Source organism: Aethalodelphis obliquidens, unplaced genomic scaffold (genome assembly GCF_003676395.1).
Source record: "Aethalodelphis obliquidens isolate GAN/ISIS:26980383/991018 unplaced genomic scaffold, ASM367639v1 scaffold47, whole genome shotgun sequence".
NCBI classification, from domain to species: Eukaryota; Metazoa; Chordata; class Mammalia; order Artiodactyla; family Delphinidae; genus Aethalodelphis; species Aethalodelphis obliquidens.
Genome location: NW_020837991.1, coordinates 276,221 through 301,842, shown reverse-complemented (window position 1 = coordinate 301,842; position 25,622 = coordinate 276,221). Strand labels below are relative to the sequence as shown.

The 25,622-nt window shown below is 47.3% G+C and overlaps 1 protein-coding gene across 2 annotated transcripts in view; it reads right to left on the bottom strand.

Annotated features, from left to right (window-relative positions):
* The window catches only part of CYFIP1 (cytoplasmic FMR1 interacting protein 1), a 94,064-nt gene that overhangs the window by 6,064 nt on the left and 62,378 nt on the right, over positions 1-25,622 (bottom strand). For both annotated transcript variants that reach the window (XM_027082449.1, XM_027082450.1), the window contains exons 18-26: positions 24,246-24,342; positions 22,364-22,440; positions 22,147-22,255; positions 21,107-21,226; positions 16,838-17,037; positions 12,151-12,238; positions 7,355-7,498; positions 7,006-7,096; positions 4,512-4,642 (exon numbers count right to left, since the gene is read on the bottom strand). In XM_027082449.1, coding sequence (XP_026938250.1) covers positions 4,512-4,642; positions 7,006-7,096; positions 7,355-7,498; positions 12,151-12,238; positions 16,838-17,037; positions 21,107-21,226; positions 22,147-22,255; positions 22,364-22,440; positions 24,246-24,342 — 1,057 coding nt within the window. The remainder of the gene's footprint in view (positions 1-4,511; positions 4,643-7,005; positions 7,097-7,354; positions 7,499-12,150; positions 12,239-16,837; positions 17,038-21,106; positions 21,227-22,146; positions 22,256-22,363; positions 22,441-24,245; positions 24,343-25,622) is intronic.

Sequence of the window (25,622 nt, the reverse complement as noted above, 5' to 3'; positions counted from 1 at the left end):
AAAGAAATGGTTATCAGAGAGTCAAAACATACTAACTGACGAGAGTTTCCCTTCTGAGGATCTCCCCAAAGATGAAAGCAAGGCTAAGACCAAGAGGAGGAAGAGAAGGCTTTCTGTACCCATCAAGTGAGGGTCCCATTGTCACCTAACGTAAGCCCGGTGCAGCAGCCAATCAGCCACCCCTGCTCCTCCAGAACCCCCCAGAAGGAGGCTGACCTCCACCCCGTCTCCTGTGCCCAAGTCCAGCAACAACACGAGTTCTTCACGCAGCACACACGTGACGGGAGCCCCTCTAGGCCAGAGCACACAGGACCTGGTCCCCAGGCCCCCTGCACTAGGAGAAGGTGTGGTGGCCGAAAGAGGACACGCTTAAAGAAGGAAGGCGTCAGACGGCGACGGCACAGCATGCAAACACAGCATGGGGGCAATGTCCGTGGAGTGCCATGCAGCTAAGAGAGGCTGAGGAACGTCACCACTTACTGATGTGGAGTGATCTCCAAAATATATTTACTGTCAAGTGAAAAAAGCCAAGTGGAGACGGGCGATCAGCCCATCTGCACCAAGAGAGGGTTGGAGGGCACCTGTAAGGTGACTAACTGCAAGAAAGTGGCGGGGCCAATGGATGGGGGATGGGAAACTTTGATGAGGGAAGAGAGCTGCTGGGTGGAACGGCTGGGGCAGAGCCACACAGATGGAGGGCTCTATAGGTGGTAAAAGCAGCTGCCTGCTGGCAACACCACTTTTAGAGGGACCACTTGGCTATCAGTACAGCTTCCAGGTGTCACTGACAATGAACTCAAATTTCTGCACCCAAACCAAGCCAGAGAAAGAGGGAGAATGGCTATAAAATCCAGTATTAAAAACAAACAAGCAGGGCTTCCCTGGTGGCACAGTGGTTGAGAATCCGCCTGCCAATGCAGGGGACACAGGTTCGAGCCCTGGTCCAGGAAGATCCCCCACGCTGCGGAGCAATCAAGTCTGTGCGCCACAACTACTGAGCCTGTGCTCTAGAGCCCACAAGCCACAACTACTGAGCCTGTGCTCTAGAGCCTGTGCACCGCAACGAAGAGTAGCCCCCCCTCCCTGCAACTAGAGAAAGCCTGCGCGCAGCAATGGAGACCCAACGCAGCCAAAAATAAATAAGTAAATTTATTTTTAAGAACCCCAAAAAACAAGCAAACTAAAACTATTCTGAAACAAAAAGTTCAGTAAACACACACATACACATATAAGCTAAGAAGAATTATATCACCAAAAATTTCAGGTTGGGCTTAAAGAGCAGAATTTAAAGAACAAAACAAAAACCCCTTCTTCAGAAAGGTAGACCTATCTATCCAATGCAGAGGTTCAGAGTAAGATCAACATTGTTGGTTACTGAACCAAATCTTGGTGCCAGCTGGGGCCACCAATACCCTGGGGGCCTCACCACAGGCTCAGTGCCCCCTGCAGCTGGGTGACGGTTACCCCACTTTTCTAATGTGACAATTTGAAGAACACATCTATGCTTAACATCTCCATTTATATTAATGGGAGTCCACACAAATGCCAAACACAGTTCATTACCACTTTCCTTGGAGACACCAAAACAACCACCAAGGAGAGATCAGTGTCTGGAATCTGGGTTTGATGAGATGGAGTGAGAAAATGCATCTTTCACCTTACAGAGTCCCACCCTGGTACTGGAAAACACCACCCCTTATTTCCCAAAGGACAAACGCAAGACCACAAAATTCCAGTCTGGGGCAGGGCCTGGGAGCAGATTTGCCCAACACAGGAGTGCGGCTTCTTGCCACTGCCATAAGGTGCACTGACAGGTGAGGGGGGAAGGAGGAAGCAAAGGGTGACAGTGCACAGAGGGCAGGAGGGGGTGGGGACAGAGATTCCTGCAGGTAGAGCCACCGTGTCCAGGGGCCACTCATGGGCCATGGAATCTGCAGTGAAAAGAAAATGGCACTCAACTGAGTTGTAGATGACCTTTTTATTTATTGTTTCAGAAACATCCGTCCACTCATAAGCCAAAGTTTGCTTTAAGATCAACTGACTTACTGTCTTTCCTAGATGCCCAGCACTGTGCTTGTCACTCAAGGGAGCCCAGTACAGGGTGTAAACTTGAGACCCAGGCCCTGGTCTCAGAAGGGAAGAGACACTGGGGATCTGTGTCACCTGGGTGCCAAGGCCCAGCACTCACCTGGCTCCTGAGACCTGGAAGGTCCAGCCACTGCTGAGGTTGGTCCCCCAGAACTGCAGGGGGCCATCCAGAGTGCTGGACGCCTGGGAAGGGCGGGGGTGTGGTGCTTTGAGAGTGCTGGGCGCCTCAGAAGGGCTGCACTGGTGTCCAGGTATAGACAATAGGAATTACTGAAGGGTCTGGGCAGGGAAGGATCACATCAGTTCCAGATTTCTCTTTCCCTAAGTTTCTAACACAGGATCACACTCCTTCCAGAAGCCAACAAATGTCGAAGTGTTCCCTTTATGTGTGTGTTTCAGGAAAAGTCACTCATGAAGGGAATTTTCCTATATTAAATCTTTAAAATTCATGATGAGTGATTACTATTTAAAGGAATTTTCCCTAACTTATCTGTTTGTTAAAAATTCACATGGAAATACATGTGAAAGATAAAGATTCAGTTCTCTCTCAGCTGTTCCTGGAGTGAGGCTGCCCTGGACACCAGCTCTTCAGGGAGCCACCCGCCGGCCCTGCACCACCATTCCTGCTGCAGGGGAGGTGGGCTGGGCTGAGTCACAGCTAGTGGGACAGTGAGGGGCTGGGAGTTGCCCATCTCTGGCACCACATGGAAAGGGTCTCCAGGGAGCAGAGTAGCAGAGGGGAAGCCAGAAGATGCGGGTCCTGACCGGAGGCTGTACCCTGTACCCAACCTTGGGCTCCCTGACATGAGAGCCAACATATTTTCTTTTTTGTGTACCTGGGTGTAAGAGGGCCAGTCCAGTGGCTCAGCCCCTACAGGCCTGGCAGTCTGACTGCCACGCCCTGCACAGTGTACGGGCACCCCAGCCCCGGTCACTGCAAAACACGACCTTGCCTCTGCCAAGCTGCCAGGGCCCCGGAGACAAGAGACTGCTTTAAGAAGTAACAGAGGAGCTCCCCAGACGGAGCCAGAAATGCAAAACAATTCCCATCCAAATGCCAATATGCTTTTTCAATGCATTTGGCAAGCCGATTCTAATACTTTCAGAGCAGAGCAAAAATCCACAAAGAGGGAGCATGTGCTTGAAGAAGAAAAAGGTTAGGAGCACATCCTGTCAGGTGTCAAGACTTAAGTTACAGCTGCCATGAGTAAGACGTTTTAGAAGCCACGGACAGACACACAGACCGGTGGGATGAGGAAGAAAGCCAAGAAACAGACCAGCACATTCACAAAAAGCTGAAGGATGACAGAGTGACACTGCTGACCAGCAAAGAAAGGAGTCTTCCTTCGGCCACTGGAGGAGGGACAACTGGTTACCCCACAGAGGAAAAAAGAACCTCATCCACATCTCACTACACACAAAAACCAACTCCAGAAGGATTATAAACTAAAGAGAAGCAACACCTAAAACCTTTAGAAGAAAATATGAAAGAATATTTTTATGACCCCTAGGTAGGAAAGGACTTCTTTGAAGAGATACAAAAAGTGCTAACCATTAGGGGAAAAAAAAAAAGAGACTACATTCAAATTAAGAGTATCAGTTTACCAAACATCACCACTGTTAGAGTGGAAAGACAAGCCAAAAACAGGGGGAGGTATTTGCATTTAAGTGTAACATACAGAAGATACACAAATTGTAGTAAAATGGACAAAAGATACAAACGGAGCATTTAACAGGACGGGAAGAGGCCAGCACCAGGGAAGACAGCCGGCTCTCTAGTCCTGAGGGAAAGGCAGAGTGAGGCCACCAAGAGTCCGTGCTACACTCACGAAGGCTCTCAGTGCAGAACTGTCAGGTGACATGGTCTGCAGGGGACAGAGGGAGAGGCTAAATGACACCACCAGGAGGCAATCAGTGGAGAAAGTGGGTGTCCCATGTGTGCTTTCCTAGTGGTGGTGGGCTCCTGGTGTTTGCTTTATTATGCTGTCCACTGCAGTAGGCATGGGGCACATGCAACTATTTAAATGTAAAACAAAATTCAGCAAAATTTAAAAATCAGTTCTTCACACGGAGCCACGCTTTGAGGGCTCCACAGCCTCAGCTGTGGAACTTCCCATCATATACAGTTCCCCTGGGCAGCAGTGCTTTTACCTTATGTGTATATCACATATGTTAATTTAGATGCAGCAAATACTATATAATAAAACATTCTTAAATGATGAACTGCATTGCATTTCTGTTTTCCAGTTGTAGAGAACAAATTCACATTAAAGTCTAAACAGTCATGAGAAAAGATCGGTGCTTTACGATACTTGCTCCCCTTCCGCCACTAAATAACCCCACCGAATCAAGCGTCTAAAGCTCGGCCTGATCTATCACCCGTGGGGAGGGGGGCTTGGCGGGACGCGGGGCGGGGCACTCACCAGGCTCTGCTCTATGAGCAGGCAGAAGAGGATGGCGTTGCCTACCTCCCGTAGGTTCTGGAAGCACACCGTCTTCAGCTCTGCATACTCAACAATGTCCTTTAACTGGTGGTGGAAGAACTCCAGGATGCCTGTGGTGGCATAGAATGAGTGTGGGGCTGGGGGTGGCTGGAGGGGAGGGAGCCCCACAGGGAGCAGCCTGGGGTTCACGGCCGGGAGCACTGAGCATTCTCCCACTGCCATCGTGCCCACAGGGACATGGCCGCACGTCTCCTGACCCCAGCACCTTCCCTGCACTAGTGGTTTGTCCACCACCTGAGTGCCGGGCCTCAGCTCCAAAGCCTCTTTCTCTGTCAACCCTGTCCAGGCATGGCTTGTTTTACTGTGCTTCGCAGATACTGTTTTTTACAAATTGGAGATCTGTGGCAGCCCTGCATCAAGCAAGTCTATAGGTGCCGTTTTCCCAACAGCGTCTCCTCACTTCATGTCTCTGTGTCACATTTTGGTAATTCTTGAAATATTTGAACTTTTTCATTATTATTGTAGTTGTTACAGTGATCTGGAATCAGTGATCTTTGATGTTACTATTGCAAAAAGATCACAACTTGCTAAAGGCTCAGACGATGGTTAGCATTTTTTAGCAATGAAGTGTTTTTAATTAAGATATGTATGTTTCATAAGGCATGGTGTCATTGCACACTTAATAGACTACAGTACAGCGTAAACATAACTTTATATGCACCAGGAAATTAAAAAAGTTCATGTGGCTTGCTTTATGGCAATATTCACTTGACTGCGGTTATCTGGAACCAAACCTGCAATATCTCCAAGGTCTGCCTGTATCTTCAGAGGAGGCATCACGTCGCAGTAAATGAGAAAGACCACACTGTCATCTCCAGCAGAGGTAGAAAAGGTATTTGGTAAAATTCAATATCCCTTCACAGGCACAGAAGGGAACGTATTTAGCCTGATAAAGGACGTCTACAAAAACCCTGCAGCTAGCTAGTGTCACACTCAGTGGTGAATCTGCACACCTTCTCCCAGAGCTCCAGAGCAAGACACACATTTCACCACTGTCCTGGAGGCCGTGGATGTTGTAATAAGGCCGGAAAAGGCACAAGGCATAAAGTCTGGAAAGAACTCAATCTATCCATTCAATGCTGATACAGTCAAAAATCCCCAAGCTGACTCCAGAATTTATAGTCTCACAGAAGACCTAGAACAGCCTCAACAACCCTGAGGAGAACAAACTCAGAAACTTAAATGACTTCAAACCCCTCATTCCGAGAGGTCAGGCCCTGAATGCCGTTCGGCACGGACCCCACAGCCTTGCCTGCCTGAGAGGCCATCCTTTCCTCTCTGCGGTCCACCCCAAAACGGGCACGAGAGAGCAGGGGTGCTCCCAGCAGCATGGCACTATCCACACGGTGGTGCCAGGGCAGCTGGGCGAGGACGTTCAGAGAGCAGCCCTGAAGTCCACAGCTCTGCCCCAGACCAGCTTTGGATTTGGCCTAAATGGCTTGTCTTTGACATTTAAAATATCCACCTTTAAAATATCCGGCTCTAGTCAGGATCTGAGCAACAGTTTTATTATCCCAATGTTACTCATCTGTTTTCTGAGATCCTCCGAAGCCAGGCCAGACCAACGGTTAGGTCCCTTCCCAGGGGCCAAATGGGTCATCTCACTGTCTCCTTAAACACCAATAGCCCTGGGCGGTGCCAGCCACCTCTGGGGGCTCAGCTACACCAGCCGACTACCCATCAGAACAGTCTCTCATGGGTGACCCACGTGTGGGCCCAAGTCACTTGGTAAGATAGCTGCCCAGCTTTTAAGAAAGTAGTAACGAATATGAGACAAAAGGCAGTTTTGTTACGAGATAAGGGTTCCTGTAGTCCAATTTTATCACGAACGATGCTTTCTGAGGTCACGAAGGCTGTTCACATGGAGAGCCCCAAATCCGCTCTGGTCAGGCCATGCAGGTCTGTCTGGTACCCCAAAGGGCACATCTGCCCGAGGGCCCTACGGTCAGCCAGCCAATGAGACAGGCTCTCAATTAGAGGGAGGCTGCCAGGCAGAAAGACAGACGGGCTGCGCTGTAAGGGGAAGCAGCACCCCTGCATGGGGCTGCCTCTGAGGCCTCTGGGCAGTTGGACCTGGCAGTGGAGCTCCCTGCCCCTCCCTGGTCAGCGATCTTCAAGATCCTGGTGTTGTAGGAGAGCCAAGGTGCGCAGGGTTCACAGCCCTCACTCCCCACCCAGCATTCCCACCCCAAACGGCAACTCCTACACACCCTCCTGCACACGTGCTCCTGGTTGAAAGGCTGGCTGGTTTTTTCTGCTGGAAACAATCAGGCTCTGGTTGGGCTCCCCACCTCCTCCCACCCGGGGAAGGCAGATCTGATCCTTATCAGTAATTTCTGACTTGATTTCCCTTACTGGGGCCTATGGCTGACACTGTCCCTCCCTGTGCACCCCAGGGAGACGCTGTGCTCACCAGGGGAGCCGTACTCGTGCCGCGGCAGCCGGCAGACCTTGGGCATCACCTCCATCAGCGTCTTCACGTACTGTAGAATTGTGCCTTGCAGCTGTGAGAGATGGGCTGTGTCAGCCACCAGCCACACCACCACGCAGGCTGTGGGTGTGACGGGCACTTCTGAAAAGGAGTCTGTTAGTCAAATGCACAGTAACAACCCGGGACTTTGGCTGGAGGGGAAATCTCACGCGTGGAGACTGATGTGAGAGATGGAATGGAAAGCCCCTCCCCACACGGGAATTGTGTGCAGAATCCTTCCCACCACCACCCCCCCCCGCCCGGGGAAGGAAGCCCACCGAGGGAAACATACCAGGCTCTTGACCACCTTCAGCAGCTCTTCCATGACCACTGCGATGCCCTGGTAGCCGAGCAGCCGGCAGATGACCTGGAAGTGTGGAGGCCCCACAAAGTTCCGGTAGCTGCCGTAGATGCTTGAGTAGGCCAGGTTCAAAGCCTGGGGACAGAGAAGGCCAGCGCTTGAGGGAAGTTGCCAGGGTTTTCAACGTAGCCCCACGCACAGGTGAAGATGAAGAATCCATACGTAAAGTGCATTAGCACACAGTGCCCTCAGGTGGAGGCATCCAGAGAACCTGTTGGACTGCCCTTTATTGGTATAATCTATGTTTCCAACTTGAAGACATAAAAACCAAGCTTGCTAAAACAGAAGGAAGAATACAAAACCACTTGGTTCTTCAACATTTATTAAACTGCCAGTCCTACAGAAGACATTCTGAGGTTCTGGAATGAGAAGTGAATGTATCTCAGGGCCTCACTGCTGCCCCCATGTTACTACTCCCAGTCTCCTGAGGGAGACACCAAGGATAGACTCTGATGAGGCAGTGGGGTATGCAGGGAGTGGGGGACAGCAGCCCCTGCAGGGGGGGCAGGCGAGAAAGGTAGTCAGGGTGGTTTCTTGTCAGACGGGACCTCCAAGCTTGTCTAAGGACACAGACGTCTGCACACCTATCAGGGAGACTCCCAATGTAAGCATTCAGTGCTACGTGTTTCCCTCTCAGCACTTCTTTAGCTACACCCCGTAAATTTTGATATGTTTACATTTCATTTAGGTCAATGTCTTTTTAAAAACTTTCCCTTGAGACTTCCCCTTGCCCTAAGGATCATTTGAAATGTGTTAATTTCTGATTTTCTTATCTCTTTGTTACTGATTTCTAGCTTGAGATCACTGTGGTCAGATAACACACTCTATAATGTATCAGTTCTTTGAATTTTGTTGATGTTGTTTTATGGCCCAGGGTATGATCTATCTTGGAGAATGATCCATGGGTACTTGAAAAGAATGTATGTTCCTCTGTTGTTGGACGAAGTGTTCTACACATGTCAGTAACATCCTATTGGTTGATGGCGTTCATTCTTTTTTGTTGCTGATTTTCTGTGTACTTATTCTTTCGATTACCAAGTGAAAGGAATGTTGACTTCCCCAACTACAACTGTGGAGTTGCTCATTTCTCCTTTCACTTATGTCAGTTTTTGCTTCAAGTATTTTGAAACTCTGTTGTTGGGTGCATAAACATTTAGGATTGCTGTATTTTCTTGGTGGCTTGACTTTTTTATCATTATGTAATGTCCCTCCCTCTTTGTCCCTGGTAATATTCTTTGCTCTGAAATCTGCTTTATCCTATACTCAGTCACTCTGCTTTCTTCTGATTGTTTGTGGATACATCTTTTTCCATCCTTTTACATTTAACCTACATACATCATCGACTTGAAGTGAGTTTCTTATACAGTCATATTTTTTAATCCACTCTGTCAATCCCTCTGCCTTTTTAACTGTCTTTAGACCACTTACATTTAATACATTTACATGTAGTGTAATTATGATTTTTAAGTTAGTCTCTGTTTCATTCTTCCTGTCTTCCTGTGGGTCATTTAAACATTTTTTAGAATTCTGTTGTGATTTAACTGTGGTATTTTTGAAAGTATCTCTTTGCACAGGCCTTTCAGTGATGTTCCCAGTCTTACATTATACGTTATGTAAGTTATCACAACCTACTGTTATCAACATGTTACTACTTTGAGTGAAATGTACCACTCTCACCTGCTTTTAGGTCCCTATAACCTTCCCCCTTCCCCTTTTATAATTGTCTTAAATATTTCCTCTATGTACACAGAGAACCACATCAGGACAGCAAGGATTCTGAAGAACTGGCAGAAGTCTAGTTGCTCAGCTCTGAATGAATATCCTCAGGAGGCCTGCTTGCAATTCCTGGGAACTCAGCCCTTGAAATGTTGCCTATGTTGCTGATTGATACAGTTGTTTTCTACACTTGGGACACTTAACCATGCTGTACGAGCTTGTCTAGGTTGTTTGTACAAATAGTAATTTATGGCAAGCCCCTCCTTTCCTTCTGGGGATTCTGAGGTTGCAGTAACTTGTGGCTGTGTCTATGCCCCTAGCCCTGGACCCAGGTGTTCCTGTGAGCTTCTCTTTCCTGGGCAGGATCACCCTGTACGTCCCATGCGACCCCCATGAGGGACCACTGGAAGCCCGCACCTGCTTCCATAACCACCAGATGCATCTTTCCCCCTTGCTGATCCTGCTTTGTGTCCTTTAGCTGTAATAAACTGCAGCTGTGAATGAATGAATCCTTCTGGAGAATCACCAAATGTGCAGGTGGTCCTGGGACCATCAACACAGAAAGTCTGAGTCCAAACCAATGATCAAATGCAAGATTCACCAAGGTGGAAACACTGCCAAATGCCTGTCTCACATTCATCCCTACAACCCTATCAGACTTGGAAAGACCATATCTTGATTGTGGGCTCAGACACAACCTGCCCCCTGCCATCCCTCCTCAAAGCACCAACTGTGCTTTATGATTATTTTTTAATCCAGAGAAGGAAGGGCTTATTACTTGTAGCAAGAGAACACTTGCTTTCCCAAAGCAGTGTCCCTAAACTGTGCTTTAAATGCTGGGATTCTGGGACTTCACTGGTGGCACAGTGGTTAAGAATCTGCCTGCCCACGGGTTTGATCCCTGGTCCAGGAAGATCCCACATGCTGCGAAGCAACTAAGCCCATGCACCACAACTACTGAGCCTGCACTCTAGAGCCCGCAAGCCACAACTACTGAAGCCCATGTGCCTAGAGCCCATGCTCTGCAACAAGAGAAGCCACCACAATGAGAAGCCCACGCACCACAACAAAGAGTAGCCCCCGCTCACTGTAACTAGAGAAAGCCTGCACGCAGCAACAAAGACCCAACATAGCCCCCCCCCAAAAAAAAAAAGCTGGGATTCTGGGTGAGGTTTTTGCTTGATAATAAGTTCTAATGCTTGAAAAACATGAAAATCATTAGTAAAATTAAATGGCCTCATGTTACAAGTGGGAAAATTCACTCCCAAAGCCACCCTCACTTGCTCGGGGCCTGGGGCTCAATGACACCTAAGTCCCCGGCCCCCCGATGAGTGTCTGGCTTCCTGGAGACCTCACTCACCCCAAAGATGGCACATCCCAGGGACAACACAACTGGAGCAACATACCTACTCAGAGGAAGGGGAGGAGGAACTACCTCTGGAGAGGGCAAAATTACAAATCCTACACTATAAAACACGCAGACTCAGACGAGGGGAGCCTCACAGCTCAAGTCAAGAAACACTGCTGACCACGCCTGATGCAGAGACTGGGGCCTCGCCCGGAAACCAGTGGACGAGGGCTCCAGACTCACTAGTCATGTGCCCTGGGTTCTCTAATGCCCTCAACACTGTGCATCTTCAACTGTGAAGTAGGGACAACCTTACTTATCTTATAGGAAAGAGAACATCAGTGATGTACTCAAGAGAGTGTTCACTCGGAATGGTGATACCAGGAACCAACAGGGTAACGCCACAAATGGGCACTCATCTAAGTCGATTTTATTACCATAAGACACTGGCCCTCACTCGTCACTCCTAACAAAAGAATGGATTGGATTTTTGAATTGGATTCCTGTGTATTCCATACTCTCATAGGTACGAACACCCTAACCGCACAGCAGCACACTGAAGTGCAGCTGACACGTCGGAATGCTCACAAGGAACAGGGTGGCTCAACTCTGACAGCACAACGTTCTGGCATTCTGCCTTTCTTTGATCCTCAAAAAAGTATCATATGAGATGAACAGTCAGCATCAGTGTTTCTCACGCAAACTTTTGTTAGACTTCTGTTAGGAGTCCAAATGATCTAACAAAAAAATACTGGTTTAGGTTTTAAGAATAAAAATGACATGAACAATTTCTCAAAGAGGCTGAAATCCATAAGTTTAAGTTCAGTCACAGCTGGTCGCTTTAAAAAGAACAATCTAATCTTTTTTTCCCCGAGATGGGCACCTACTTTGCAGATGCAGATGCACCTGCCTCCTTTTTAGCACAGAATGCTTGTCCTTTTTTTTTTTTTTTTTTTTTTGTGGTACGCAGGCCTCTCACTGTTGTGGCCTCTCCCGTCGAGGAGCACAGGCTCTGGACACGCAGGCTCAGCGGCCATGGCTCACGGGCCCAGCCACTCCGCGGGGCCCGAACATGTGGGGCACGAACCTGTGTCCCCTGCATCGGCAGGCGGACTCTCAACCACTGCGCCACCAGGGAAGCCCCCGCTTGTCTTTTTCTTATTAAATTGTAAGAGTACTTTAAATACTGACAACACTAACCTTTAGCAATGCCCTTGCTGCTGCACATCCAGCCATGTCAGCCGGGAAACCTGCCTCATCTCATGGGATGGTGGGTGTCCTGTGGTTCCCGGATGTCAGCTGTTTTCCGCATGCCCCTTCCCACCTCAGCTCCTCCCTTTAAGGTGTCACAGCTGGACAGGCCACCCTGCCCCTCCATCACAGATGTGGCCCCCACCCACAAGCCTCTTCCGCAAACTTTTCTGGCTTGATATTTTTACACCTTTAAATCTTCCAACAGTCTCACAGCTGACACCCACCACATGGCCAGAAGCTGTCCCAGCACTACATTACTTTTCAGAAGGGTGCTAACTGAAGGAAACAATAACATTTTATATGTGGCACGATACATTCAAATTATTGAAACTACACTGATTCAAATTAAACTTCAAAATACGCTTCGCTATGAACTTAAAAATGGTAATACAAACACAGAAGAACCTACCTTTGATCCATGCAGATACTGGGGTTGTGCATTTGGCTGTTTATCTCTTTGAAATTCTTGAGAAAATGGTAATACTGTCCGAACAAATCTAAACAAGAAAGGTTAAAAAAAAAGAAAGAAAACCAAAAATTTAATGGTAGTTCTTTAAAATTCAGAACTTTTCCATTACTCATCAATTAAATCTTCCTCCCAATTAATCATCACACAGGAAAATTCTGGGAAATCAAAACCCATAGTAGGAATGAGCTATAAATACTCTGAAGTATGATAAATGTATCCGAAGTTCAGGAACAGAGTGAGGACACCGGAGGCCCTTCTAGCACATTAAAAAGAGTCTCCAAACTCGGCACTAGGACCATTTCATTCAGTCTTTTGAAAAGAGGTGATGCAGGCACTTGGGCCTTGCTGGGCCTCTGGACACAGCAATGATGGCAGGGACAGGAGTGGGAAGGCAGATTCGGACAGTGATGTGGTCACTCAGGTCACTGGGTACAAACTGACAGAAGATGAGTCCGTAAACACACTTGCAGAGCCACGAGACTGTGGCTTCATAACAGATTAAGAGCAACTAAAACTCAAATGCTTGGATCTTAAAGCAGAAATGTCAAAATCGACTCACGCTTTCAAATCAGAAGCGTTCATTTAAACATATAAAACTTTTTACAAAGAAGCATGATAAAATTCATGGATTTGCTAATTATTAAATTCAAAAAACTTGATTAACACATATTGCACTTTAATAAATAAAAAAGGATGTAACTGTCAAAACACCACTTGTGCATGAAACAAATGTTTGCATCTGAGGAGAGGACAGCGGCCTGTGGAGCCGATCACATTTACATGGAAACATCACGTTGCTGAGTGGCTGGGTTCTGTCGTTATCCTTTTTTTTTTTTTTTTTTTTGCGGTACACGGGCCTCTCACTGTTGTGGCCTCTCCCATTGCGGAGCACAGGCTCCGGACGCGCAGGCTCAGCAGCCATGGCTCACGGACCCAGCTGCTCCGTGGCATGTGGGATCCTCCCGGACCGGGGCACGAACCCGTGTCCCCTGCATCGGCAGGCAGGCCCCCAACCACTGCGCCACCAGGGAAGCCCCAAGGAACCGTTTTTAAAGTCTCAGATTATCTCCCTATATATTACTTATAAATTTCAAACAGAAAAATGGAAACACGCCAGTGGAGAAACTTGGCAGCCACCACCCTAACCAAGGGACGGATGGCCAGTGATGGGGAAACCTTGTGGTACATTGCACTGAGCACATACCCTCCTCAGTGGTCTTCCTGCCAAAGAGGCCCGACTCTGATCCCAACTGCTGGCTTACTTCGAGGGCTTTCGCGCTGTCACAATTAGTAGCTGTACAGGTTAAATTTAAGTCACAGGCCACCCCATGCGACTTCCCAGAGTCACCAGGCATAAATCATTAATCGGAAATAAGCAGCAAAATAAGTAGATACGCCAAGCAACAAACGGAGTTCTGGTTTCCCCGCAAGCAGCTCTCAGAAAACCCTCAGGCATGGAATTAAGATAGTGGGTGGCATAATTTTGTCTGTCTTCTCAGGTTTCCACATCCAACGTGGACATACGAAACGCTACTTTAAAATGTCTTTTCCAGATAATGAAGCTCTAAGGGTTCCACTGAAAGACCTGTTAAAAATACAGGAGCAATGGCTTTTGCCAATGCTATCAAGAGGTGGAGGCCTCCAGCGCTGCTGCTCTGGTGAAGACTGCATCTCGTGCAGCCAGGGCTCCCTCTGAATTGCACCTCAGGTTTCTGGGCCCAAGGAGACTGAGGTCACTTCACGCTGGCCCCTGCCAGCACACGTGCCCGAGGTCACAGCTCCAATGCATGGGAAACTGGGTTCCCGTGCAATCAATCGCACAGCCCGTTGGAGGCAAAGCCACCTACCAGCGCCGTGTGGGCAGTGGGGAGCACGCACTATCAGGCGAGGGCAGCCATCTGCTTGCTGCCCTTCAGGGTGGACCTCGTGCTGGACAGGCTAAGGGGACCCAGGGCAGAGGTGCCTCTCATCAGTTTATACACCTGATGCCATAGTGTCTGTCAGGCCATGCAAGTGACACGGCCTGGAGGTGTTCCACTCCTGCTAAGGTTGCTGGGCCACACGGCACCAACTTCCTGACCTGAGTCCTGGCAACCTCGTCTCTGACAAGACTCCTGCTGCCAGTAGGACAGGTAGCCTAGGATGGCGGGTTGTTCCCTAGCATCGGCCCCGATCAGGGAAGGGCACCCACGTGAGCCCAGCTGGGCAGGCAGGGCCTCGAAATAGACCTCTTTCCCTAACTGCACACTCACGACTCATCATGCCTGGAGCATCTTTCAGAAAACATAGTGATTCAACAGAAAGGTTTACAGCACATGCCGAGTTTTCATCACCATGTAGATTTCAGCTCCCTCCCACCCACCCCTTGCAGTCCTTCCACGGGGCTCCTGTTGTTTTTGAGCCCTCGACCCACCGGGCTGTCACCAAGATGACCAGAACAGGCAGATGCTGAAAACATGCAGTGCAGCTGGCACAAAGTGGGCCCAGGGAGCATCTTCAACTGTTCCTTTTGCAAGATTTCTGAGAATCCCTTAAAGGGCGACAAAATGCTAGATAATCAAAAATGCAACCTAAAATAACACAAGAAAATCACGACTCCTCATGTTGCCTGAGTCTACCACCTCCACAGCCCTGCCCAATGCCCCCCGCCCCCGGAACATATTTTCTCAACTTGCCAATAATGGGGTTCGGCTGCATTTCACCTTTAGAGACGCCAGTTCTAAGCACTAGGCAAAATGATTTAAGGGACATAACAGCAATTAATTCCAAAAGTTCTAAACGGACCGACCAAAGCACAGAAAATCTTGCAAACGTTGGCCATGACTTAGGTTTTCAGAAACACGACAAGCACGTATGTACACACAGAATGCCCCTCATCATGACATAAGATGTGAAAAAAGAATGTGCACTTAACAGTATGCCTAACAACATCCATTTCTGCAAAACAAAAAATACACATGTATATTTGACCGTATGGCAAAAACTCTAGAAGATAGACATTTTATAAGGGAAATCTCTAGGGATTTAATTATTTTCCCCATGTACCTATTCCATATATATATATATACACACACATACACACGATTTCTAGCTTTTCTACAATTATGATGCATTACTTATGCAATAAAAATATTTTTTCAGTTAATTCCAACTCTAAAACAACTTGAAAAATACCTGTTTCAAGAACCTGGGCACTTAGAAGGGAGTTTACAGGGATGAGTAGTCTCTAAAGTTTGGTTCCGGTGGATTGTGCCCAGCCAGGCCCAGGGCCCCCTGACCCAAGAAGGGCAACCAGGGCTCCTTCACCTGTGGTTCTTGTGGCCATGGCCATGTGCCCTCTGCTGCTGCATGGGGCTGGGCTGATGGGCCTAATGGCACACCTCCATGTACCAGCAACAGGCCTGTATTTCCCACGAGGAAACCAACCCTGGGGTCCCAAAGAGACTATGGCAATAGCAGGTATGATCAGGCCACAGGAGGGCCTCCCTTCTGCCCTCGGGGTCGAAGCTCAGCACCCCTGGATCAAGACACAAAACTCTAGGCCTGAAAGACAGTAGTGATCAAGCCAACACATGGTAGGATGTTCAGATGCAGTAGTGAAGCAAAGGAAAAGCAAAAGACATTTACCTTTAAAAGGTGGTCATAGGACTTCCCTGGTGGCACAGTGGTTAAGAATCCGCCTGCCAATGCAGCGGACACAGGTTTGATCCCTGGTCCAGGAAGATCCCACATGCTGTGGAGCAACTAAAGCTGTGCACCACAACTACTGAGCCTGTGCTCTAGAGCCCACGAGCCACAACTACTGAAGCCTGCGTGCCTAGAGCCTGTGCTCTGCAACAAGAGAAGCCACCACAACTAGAGAAAGCCCGTGCACAGCAACAAAGATCCAACACGGCCAAAAATAAATAAATACATTTATAAGAAATAAAAATAAAAAGTGGTCATAACACTCACATACACACGGTCTCTCACACACACCCTCACTCATACCCCCATTTCTCACACTCACAAGCACACACACACATTTCCTCTCTGGCATGTGCTGACACAGCAGGAGTGAAGCTCAGCGCAGAGAGGACAGGCCTCAGGCAGGCAGTTGCCAGAGTGTGGAGGTGACACAGAGCCATCCCAGGACCTTGGCTGTACCACAAGACTGCACCACATAACCCTGAAGCCAGCAGCCATGCCACCCTTCCAGCGGGCCACTTTGTGTTGTTCAACATAGTAAAATGGTAGGTGCGTGGAGGGCGGCTAACTGGCAGACCCTCACATGGCCCGACATCCCAGAATGGAAGCATGAAAAGTAGAGTCACCCAGCACATTCCAACGTCAGTAGACATTAAAAGTATGGAGGTGGTACAGACCCAGCAGCTGCTGTCCACATGTACCAGATTTGGCCCTGAGCCCCAAGGGAGTGCCCTGGATAGGAACCCTGGCCCCACACTTGGTCTGCACATGAAAGCCATGACCATACACCCAAGGGCTGGCCCAGGGCTGCACTTGCAAATGGAGGAGACCAGGAGGGCCTGAGTATCCTGGACATGGGAAAAGATGGGCCCTGAGACCATCCTGTTTCGATGCCCATTGGAAGGGGCATCCAGAGCCATCTGTGAGGTAGCATGCTCACCGGTTGGTAGAGCCATTGTAGCAGTAGTTGGGCAGGAAGTCGTAGTTGAGCTCCCAGAAGACGTGGAGGGTGATTCTCCCGTAGGGCGCTGACACATTGTGGTTGGCCTCCCGGAACATGGCATCAAAGCTGTCCAGAGTCAGGTACCTGCTCAGCAGCCTGTGGGTCATGCGGTTGATCTCCAAGAGGCCATCCAGCTCCTGTGGGACCACAAAGACAGGGGCGTGAGGACAGAGCTGGGCCTGGCATGGCGGCCTCCATCCTCTACGTGGGTAGCGCCATGGTGGTGGGCCGGGAGCGGGCAGAGGAGGACGTGGACGGCGAGGGGCTGCACTGAGGGGGGGCCAGTGAGCTAGGCCAAGAACGCACGTGGTGGCGGTCTGGCAGGTGACACAAGCTTACTTCTCACACCTAAATTCGTGTCCTCTCCACTGCTCTTAAAATGCCCCTCGTTTCCATGGTTGCCCCCGAATGGCCACTGTCCATTCTCTACTGCAATTACCTCCCACTGTCCACTGCTGGCCTCCAAACCCCTCACAGGGCAAAGAACACTGGGATGTGTCCACCCCCACCCGACGGCACACAGTGTGCCCTCAGGTGTTAGCCTTAATTAGCTTTCCTAACGCACCTGAAGTTACTCAAAAGCATTGCTGTGCAGCAAAACTGGCAAGCATGTTCAGAGGTGGCCTTCCAGGCTCTCACACTGACTGTTCATAAACCTGCCCAGGTCTGTACTATCCCCTGAGGCAGCCACTGGCCCCATATGGCAACAAGAATGTGGCTGGTCCAAACTGAGATGCGCCATATGTGTGAGATGCACAGATTTCAGAAACTGAACATGAAAACAAAGAATGTAAGATATCCACGTCAATAGAGTTCTTATAATGATTATATGTTGAATTGTTAATTTTTGGAAATATTGGGTAAATGAAGTAGATTACTAAAATTAATTCCTCCAATTTCTTTCTCCTTTTCTAATGTGACTACGAGTAAATTTAAAATGGTCTCTGAGCAGAAGCAAGAACTACAATCCTGCAGCCTGTTGAACAAAAACCACATTCACAGAAAGACAGACAAAATGAAAAGGCAGAGGACTATGTACCAGATGAAGGAACAAGATAAAACCCCAGAAAAACAACTAAATGAAGTGGAGATAGGCAACCTTCCAGAAAAAGAATTCAGAATAATGAGAGTAAAGATGATCCAGGACCTCAGAAAAAGGATGGAGGCAAAGATCCAGAAGATGCAAGAAATGTTTAACAAAGACCTAAGAAGAATTAAAGAACCAACAAACAGAGATGAACAATACAATAACTGAAATGAAAAATACACTAGAAGGAATCAATAGCAGAATAACTGAGGCAGAAGAACGGATAAGTGGCCTGGAAGACAGAATGGTGGAATTCACTGCTGCAGAACAGAATAAAGAAAAAAGAATGAAAAGAAATGAAGACAGACTAAGAGACCTCTGGGACAACATTAAACGCACCAATATTCACATTATAGGGGTCCCGGAAGGAGAAGAGAGAGAGAAAGGAACCGAGAAAATATGTGAAGAAATTATAGTCGAAAAATTCCCTAATGTGGGAAAGGAAATAGCTACCCAAGTCCAAGAAGCGCAGAGAGTCCCAGGCAGGATAAACGCAAAGAAAAACATGCCGAGACACACAGTAATCAAATTGACAAAAATTAAAGACAAAGAAAAATTATTAAAAGCAACAAAGGAAAAACGACAAATAGCATAAAAGGAAACTACCATAAGGTTAACAGCTGATTTCTCAGCAGAAACTCTACAAGCCAGAAGGGAGTGGCACGATATATTTAGAGTGATAAAAGGGAAGAACCTACAACCAAGATTACTCTACCCAGCAAGGATCTCATTCAGATTTGACAGAGAAATCAAAAGCTTTACAGACAAGCAAAAGCTAACAGAATTCAGTACCATGAAGCCAGCTCTACAACAAATGCTAAAGGAACTTCTCTAAGTGGGAAACACAAGAGAAGAAAAGGACCTACAAAAACAAACCCAAAACAATTAAGAAAATGGTAATACAAACATACATATCGATAACTGCCTTAAATGTGAATGGATTAAGTGCTCCAACCAAAAGACACAGACCGGCTGCATGGATATGAAAACAAGACCCATATATATGCTGTCTACAAGACACCCACTTCAGACCTAGGGACACATACAGACTGAAAGTGAGGGGATGGAAAAAGATATTCCATGCAAATGGAAACCAAAAGAAAGCTGGAGTAGCAATACTCAAATCAGATAAAATAGACTTTAAAATAAAGAATGTCACAAGAGACAAGGAAGGACACTACATAATGATCAAGGGATCAATCCAAGAAGAAGATATAACAATTATAAATATTTATGCACCCAACAGAGGAGCACCTCAATACATAAGGCAAATGCTAACAGCTATAGAAGAGGAAATCGACAGTAACACAATAATAGTGGGGGACTTTAACACCTCACTTACACCAATGGACAGATCATCCAGACATAAAGTTAATAAGGAAACATAACCTTTAAATGACACAACAGACCAGATAGATTTAATTGATATTTATGGGACATTCCATCCAAAAACAGCAGATTACACTTTCTTCTCAAGTGCACATGGAACATTCTCCAGGACAGATCACATCTTGGGTCACAAATCAAGCCTCAGTAAATGTAAGAAAATTGAAATCATATTAAGCATCTTTTCCAACCACAACACTATGAGATTAGAAATAAATTACACGGAAAAAAAACATAAAAAACACAAACACATGGAGGCTAAACAATATGCTACTAAATAACAAAGAGATCACTGAAGAAGTCAAAGAGGAAATCAAAAAATACCTAGAAACAAATGACAACAAAAACACGATGATCCAAAACCTATGGGATGCAGCAAAAGCATTTCTAAGAGGGAAGTTTGTAGCAATACAACCCTACCTCAAGAAACAAGAAAAATCTCAAATAAACAATCTAATCTCACACCTAAAGGAACTAGAGAAAGAAGAACAAAACCCAAAGTTAGTAGAAGGAAAGAAATCATAAAGATCAGAGCAGAAATAAATGAAATAGAAACAAAGAAAACAATAGCAAAGATCAAAAAAACTAAAAGCTAGGGAAAAGAAAAAAAGGTCTCTGGCTTGCATTCTATTTATAGTGGTCAAAACCTCAACCAAATCACATTAAGACCAAGGGCAATGAAACACCATGCCCCAGCCCAAGCCAGGCTGAAGGAAGAGCCACTGTGGGCTCTGTGGCCACAGACAGCCTGGATTCTGAGGAAGAGAGGTGGGCCCAGCAGACACCTGCCCCCCACCTGCTTCTCTAGGAACAACAGTCGTCCTGAAGTTCTCACAAGCTCATTACCATTTGCCTGCAGACATTATTCTTGGAAGATAGATTTGGCACGAAATCCTTAAGTTGCATTTCCTTCCCTGCTGGCAAAGGTCTGAGGACAATTGGATTTTCTTTCCCTGATCACTCTGCTTAGATCCCAGAGGGTTTTTCCTTTTCCTTGAAAGTCCAATACTACAATGTTAACTACAGTGTTCTTTGGTGTTGGCCACTTTAGGTCGTCTTCCCATGTATGCAATATTTGCTTCTAATATGTATTTATACTGTTTTTTATTTCATCAAAGTTTTCTTTAAGTAGCTTTTTTTTTTTTTTTTTGGCGGTACGCAGGCCTCTCCCGTTGCGGAGCACAGGCTCCGGACGTGCAGGCTCAGCGGCCATGGCTCACAGGCCCAGCCGCTCCGCGGCATGTGGGATCTTACCAGACCGGGGCACGAACCCGTGTCCCCTGCATCAGCAGGCGGACTCCCAACCGCTGCACCACCAGGGAAGCCCTCAAGTAGCATTTTTAATGTTTGTTGCATCTCATTGCTTTGGTTTTTTTCTTCAGGGGCCTCTATGATATGTATGTTGAATCTTCACCGTCCATCATCTCCATGATCTTCTCTCAAATCCTTTCTGTCTGTCTTCATTTCCTTTTAATTTTTAAAATGTTCCTCCTTTCATTCTTTTGCCATATCTTTTGCCATAGTGAGGTGTAACTATTTGTTCTTTGAAGTCAATTTAGAATTGTGCATATGAAGAGCAGATGCCCAGGTAGGCCCAGCTCAGTGAGTGCACACCTTTTGAGTTCTATGCAAAAAATGAACCTACCATCAGGTCAATTTATCAATAATGACAAAAGTAGAAGTAGCTCCAACCCCCCAAATCTGCTGAGTCTGAGAAAAAGGAGAGCACTTACAACTATTGATGTCAGGTCTTCACTCTCAAATCGCCCTATTGCCAGTTCCAGGGATTTGTACATGGCGGTGGAGACGCGCTGGGTAATCAGACGATTGAGGTCTATGGACCTGCCCAGGAGCTGGGCACAGAGAGTGGAAAGCATGAACATTAAAAAACAAATAAGCAAGAGAATACGGATCTATCCCAGGAAACTGATTCCAAAAGATAAGACAGACAAATAATGTACAAAATTTAGATGACACTATGATCAAATACCCTACTTTCCTAGAGCTGAAATTCTGTAAGTCAAAGCTATAAAAGGACTCTTATAGTGTACTTACACTTACATCACAGACAGAAAACCCCAAGCCTCCCCAGAGATTCTGGAGAGCCTGGGTCTGGCACTTAGCGTACCCCTTGTAACGGGTTCAGGGCCACCTCCCAGCACAGAGCGGCCTGCGTGTGCCTTACCCTCACGTGTCACAAGGATGAGTAGGAGAAAACTACTCCATCTCTACTGCAGAGTCCTAACAACATGTGCATACCTCAGTATCATTTCAATAACATAAAAATACAGGCAAAACCCTGGTGAAAATGTCCCAAAATGTGAATGGTGGTTATTTGTAGATAGAATTACATGAGATTTCCCTACAGTTTTCTGTATTTTCCTTTTGGTGATGTATATATGTTATTTTTAAAGAAACAAAAAAAAACAAGCACTGTATTATTACTCTCTGTGCTGGCCAAGAAGCAGTTCCTCCCCACCACTCTGAGCTGACTAGAGTCCACATCTTCTTTCTTTTAAGCTCTGTCTTTTGGGCTCCTGGAGAGGAGTTGTGCTTGGGCCAGGCCTCCTGGGAACTGTGCAGGGCAGCCTTCCCTTGTGCGTCAGGTTATGCAAGAGAAACTGCTTATCTTTAAAACCTCAGCTCTTTACATGGATGGTCCCACAGCCACATACATACTGACATCTATTAAAACCTGAGGAGCTCTAAGAAAACCCCACTATTTCCACTGCTGGTTCCATGCCTCACCGTGCCCAGGAAAGGCCTGGCTCACCTGCACGTGCCTCTGCTTGAGCAGCGTCTCATAGCGATTAGATGGCGGGAGATGGATTGTTGCACCCTGATTCTTGCATTCTGATCGTAACCGTTTGTCAAGAAGCAAACTAGCATGGACGGAAGAGAGGACAATTTCTCACGTGCTGTGAATTTTAATGGAAATGTCAGATCAAGTTGCCCAAGATTTTGTACCCAAATTACAAACACATACTCACCTTCCTGCCATAACCTTATAATATGCAAATATCTGGTCAGCCAGCTTATAAACAAATTGGTCAAAGCAGAGATTCACCTAAAGGAAAGAAAAGGAAAGCGTGCATTAAATTTTGCTTCCCTAGGGAATTCCCTGGTGGTCCAGTGGTAAGGACTCTGCACTTTCATTGCCAAGGGCCTGGGTTCAATCCCTGATCAGGGAACTCAGATCCCCAAGCTGTGTGGTACGGCACGCCCCCCGCCCCCCAAAAATGCTTCCCTAAACCAAGATCAAATAACAGAACTTAAAAAAAAAATTTTTTTTTTTGATCCAGCAATTCCACTTCTAGGTATTTAAATGGAGACACTAACTCAAAATGATATCTGTACCCCAGGGTTCCTGCAGCACAACAGCCAAGACATGGAAACAACCTGTGTCCACTGATGGTTAAATGGATAAAGAAGGTATCTACACACACACACACACACACACACACACACACACACACACACACATGGAATATTACTCAGCCATAAAAGAGAAGGAAACCCTGCCATTTTCGACAACATAGATGGACCTTGAGGGTGCTATGCTAAGTGAAATAAGACAAATACTGCACGATCTCACTTATATGTGGAATCTAAAAAAAACCCCAAAACAAACCCATAAATACAAGAACAGATTGGTGGCTGCAGAGGTGGAGCATGGGAGAACTGGGTGAAGGGGGTCAAAAGGTACAAACTTCCAGTTATAAAATAAATAAGTTCTGGGGATTGAATTAAAAAACAAAACAAAACCGCAAAACCCCAACCCTTTGTCAAGGCAACTAAAACAGGCTCTTATGAGAAAACAGAAACATCTTTACTGTCCAACAATAGCAGATTAAATCCATTTCAGTGGGACCAGGAGTGACCACCACACCACCACTGAAAATTATGTCAGAACCTTACTTACTGATGGAGAAAAATGCTCCAATTCTCTTAAATACAATGGAATATAAGAAAGTCTCTGTTCTTCACGTGCTCCCAGGGGCTATCGTGCACTGCATCTGGGGGCAGCTCCTGACTCCAGGCTGTATGTCCCAAGAGCCGCTGCCCATGGCCTCCTCTGGGCTCCCAACGTCAGTCAGAGTTGCAGGGTGGACACAGTCTGTGACTTCACCCTCAAAACTGTATCCTCACTTGCAAATGAGGCTAGCACGTACCCCCCGGAACTGGGATGAGGACACCCTGTGTTCAGAGCGGAGTTGCTCCAGGACCCACGGGTCTCTGTCCCAGCCCACCCTGCCTCACCCAGGAGCCCACGACATCTCCCCCAAAGAAGCACTTCCTGTGGTTTTTATGAGGATATGGGGAAGGAGACCCAGATGTATAATGTAATCTGCTGAGGTTAAATTCTCTTACATCTTGAGCTAGAAAATAAGATTTTTCTCCTTAGCTGCATGTACACAGACTTAATAATTCCACTTGTAGGAATTTGTCCTCAAGAATAATCCAATACAACTAAAAAGATACGTGCAAGGAAGTTCATCAAAGCATTATTTATAATTAAAAGTAAAAAGCTAAAACTAGAGAAATTAAATAGAGGTTGGTTCAGTGCATCTCTTCTGTACAAGGCCCCTGCTCTAGACTGTGTTCATGAAAGAAACAGGCAAGATATGCAGTGTTCATGCCATGCAGTCACGTGAAAAGGATGTCCCCCAACAGCTGATGTTTTAAGACCCCAATCATCCTGTGTGGATGCACAGAAAAAAGTGCAGATAGAAGGGTTCAACCCAAAATGTTTATTTCAAAGTTCATTCCATTGTTTGAACCTCCTTGTATTAAAAAGAAAGGTTGTTCCCTCTAACACTCAGAGGAAAAAGGAAAATTTTAAAAGTCTATTAAAAGTGCCTGGGCCCTCACCTCTGCCTCGATTTCGTCATAGAGAAACTGCTTGTTGAACCTGGTGAGGGCATAGTGGGCGCTATCGTTGTACAGGTCCAGCGAGTAGAGGACGTACCTGCAGAGTGGGAGAGAGGTCAGGCTAACCGCCCACACGGGGTTTCTCGGCTCTCACACCCTGCCCTCCACGGGAAATGTAACCCTCACTGTCTTCCTCTCTCATGAGGAAAAACAATCTCTTACTTCAAATGCCAAACTCGGCTTCTGTGAGGGCCCTAACAGAGGCCCCAGCAAGCTGGCCAGACCCTTGGCAGGACATGCCTGGCTCAGCCACGCCCAGGGCGCCTGCTGGGTCCACGAGGGCCTCCTGCAACTTCATCTTCTCAGCTATCGCGTTTCAAAGATTTTCACCCCACTCTGCAGTATTTTTAATAACCACAAGAATGAGTCATTTTCTTATTTTTAAGAATAAACTGTCGACTTAAAAAGAAAAACATACAAAGGTCCTGGGCCCCAGAGCTGACCCTGAGCACACCTGGTGTGGCCAAAGCCCCTCTCTCCCTGGACAAATGGTGGTAGCCGACGGTCTCCAGAAGTAAGGTCCCTCTGAGGGCTTGAGGCACGTTAAGCAGAGGGCCCAATGTGGCCCTAGAGGCGCACACACGCTCATCAAGGCCTCTAACGCTACGGAACAGACACCACGGCTGCTGCAGAGTGAGGGAAGGCCGCCCTCCTGACGTGCACAGGCAAGGACGGTGGCGGGAGGACCCGCTAGGCAGGGCCCCAATCTGCTCACTACACGACACCCCGTTTGCTATTACTTTCCCTCCATGGACTTCATATTTTCAAAATCTCTGGCCCCCTGCCCTGACCCTGAGCTTCAAACTCTAAACGAAGATGTTCAATGAACATTTCCTCTCCCAAATCCACCTGAGTCGGAGGCCATGCCACACACTACATGCCAGGCCACCTCTCCCCTTGCCAAGTTCCCAGGCCTCACAGCACCTGGACACAGTGGACTTAATTAGCCCTACTGCCTCAGCTCTGGATTCCAGTCTGAAGCCAAGACACCTGTTCCTTGTATTGATATCTGAAGTCTCACCCCAAGAGTTACGACTTCAGGGAATTCCCTGGTGGCGCAGTGGTTAAGAATCCACCTGCCAATGCAGGGGACACGGGTTCGATCCCTGGTCCAGGAAGATCCCATGTGCCACAGAGCAACTAAGCCCGTGTGCTGCAACTACTAAGCCTGCGCTCTAGAGCCCACGAGCCACAACTACTGAGCCCGCGAGCCACAACTACTGAGCCCGCGAGCCACAACTACTGAGCCCACACACCACAACTACTGAAGCCCACACGCCTAGAGCCCGCATTCTGCAACAAGAGAAGCCACCGCAC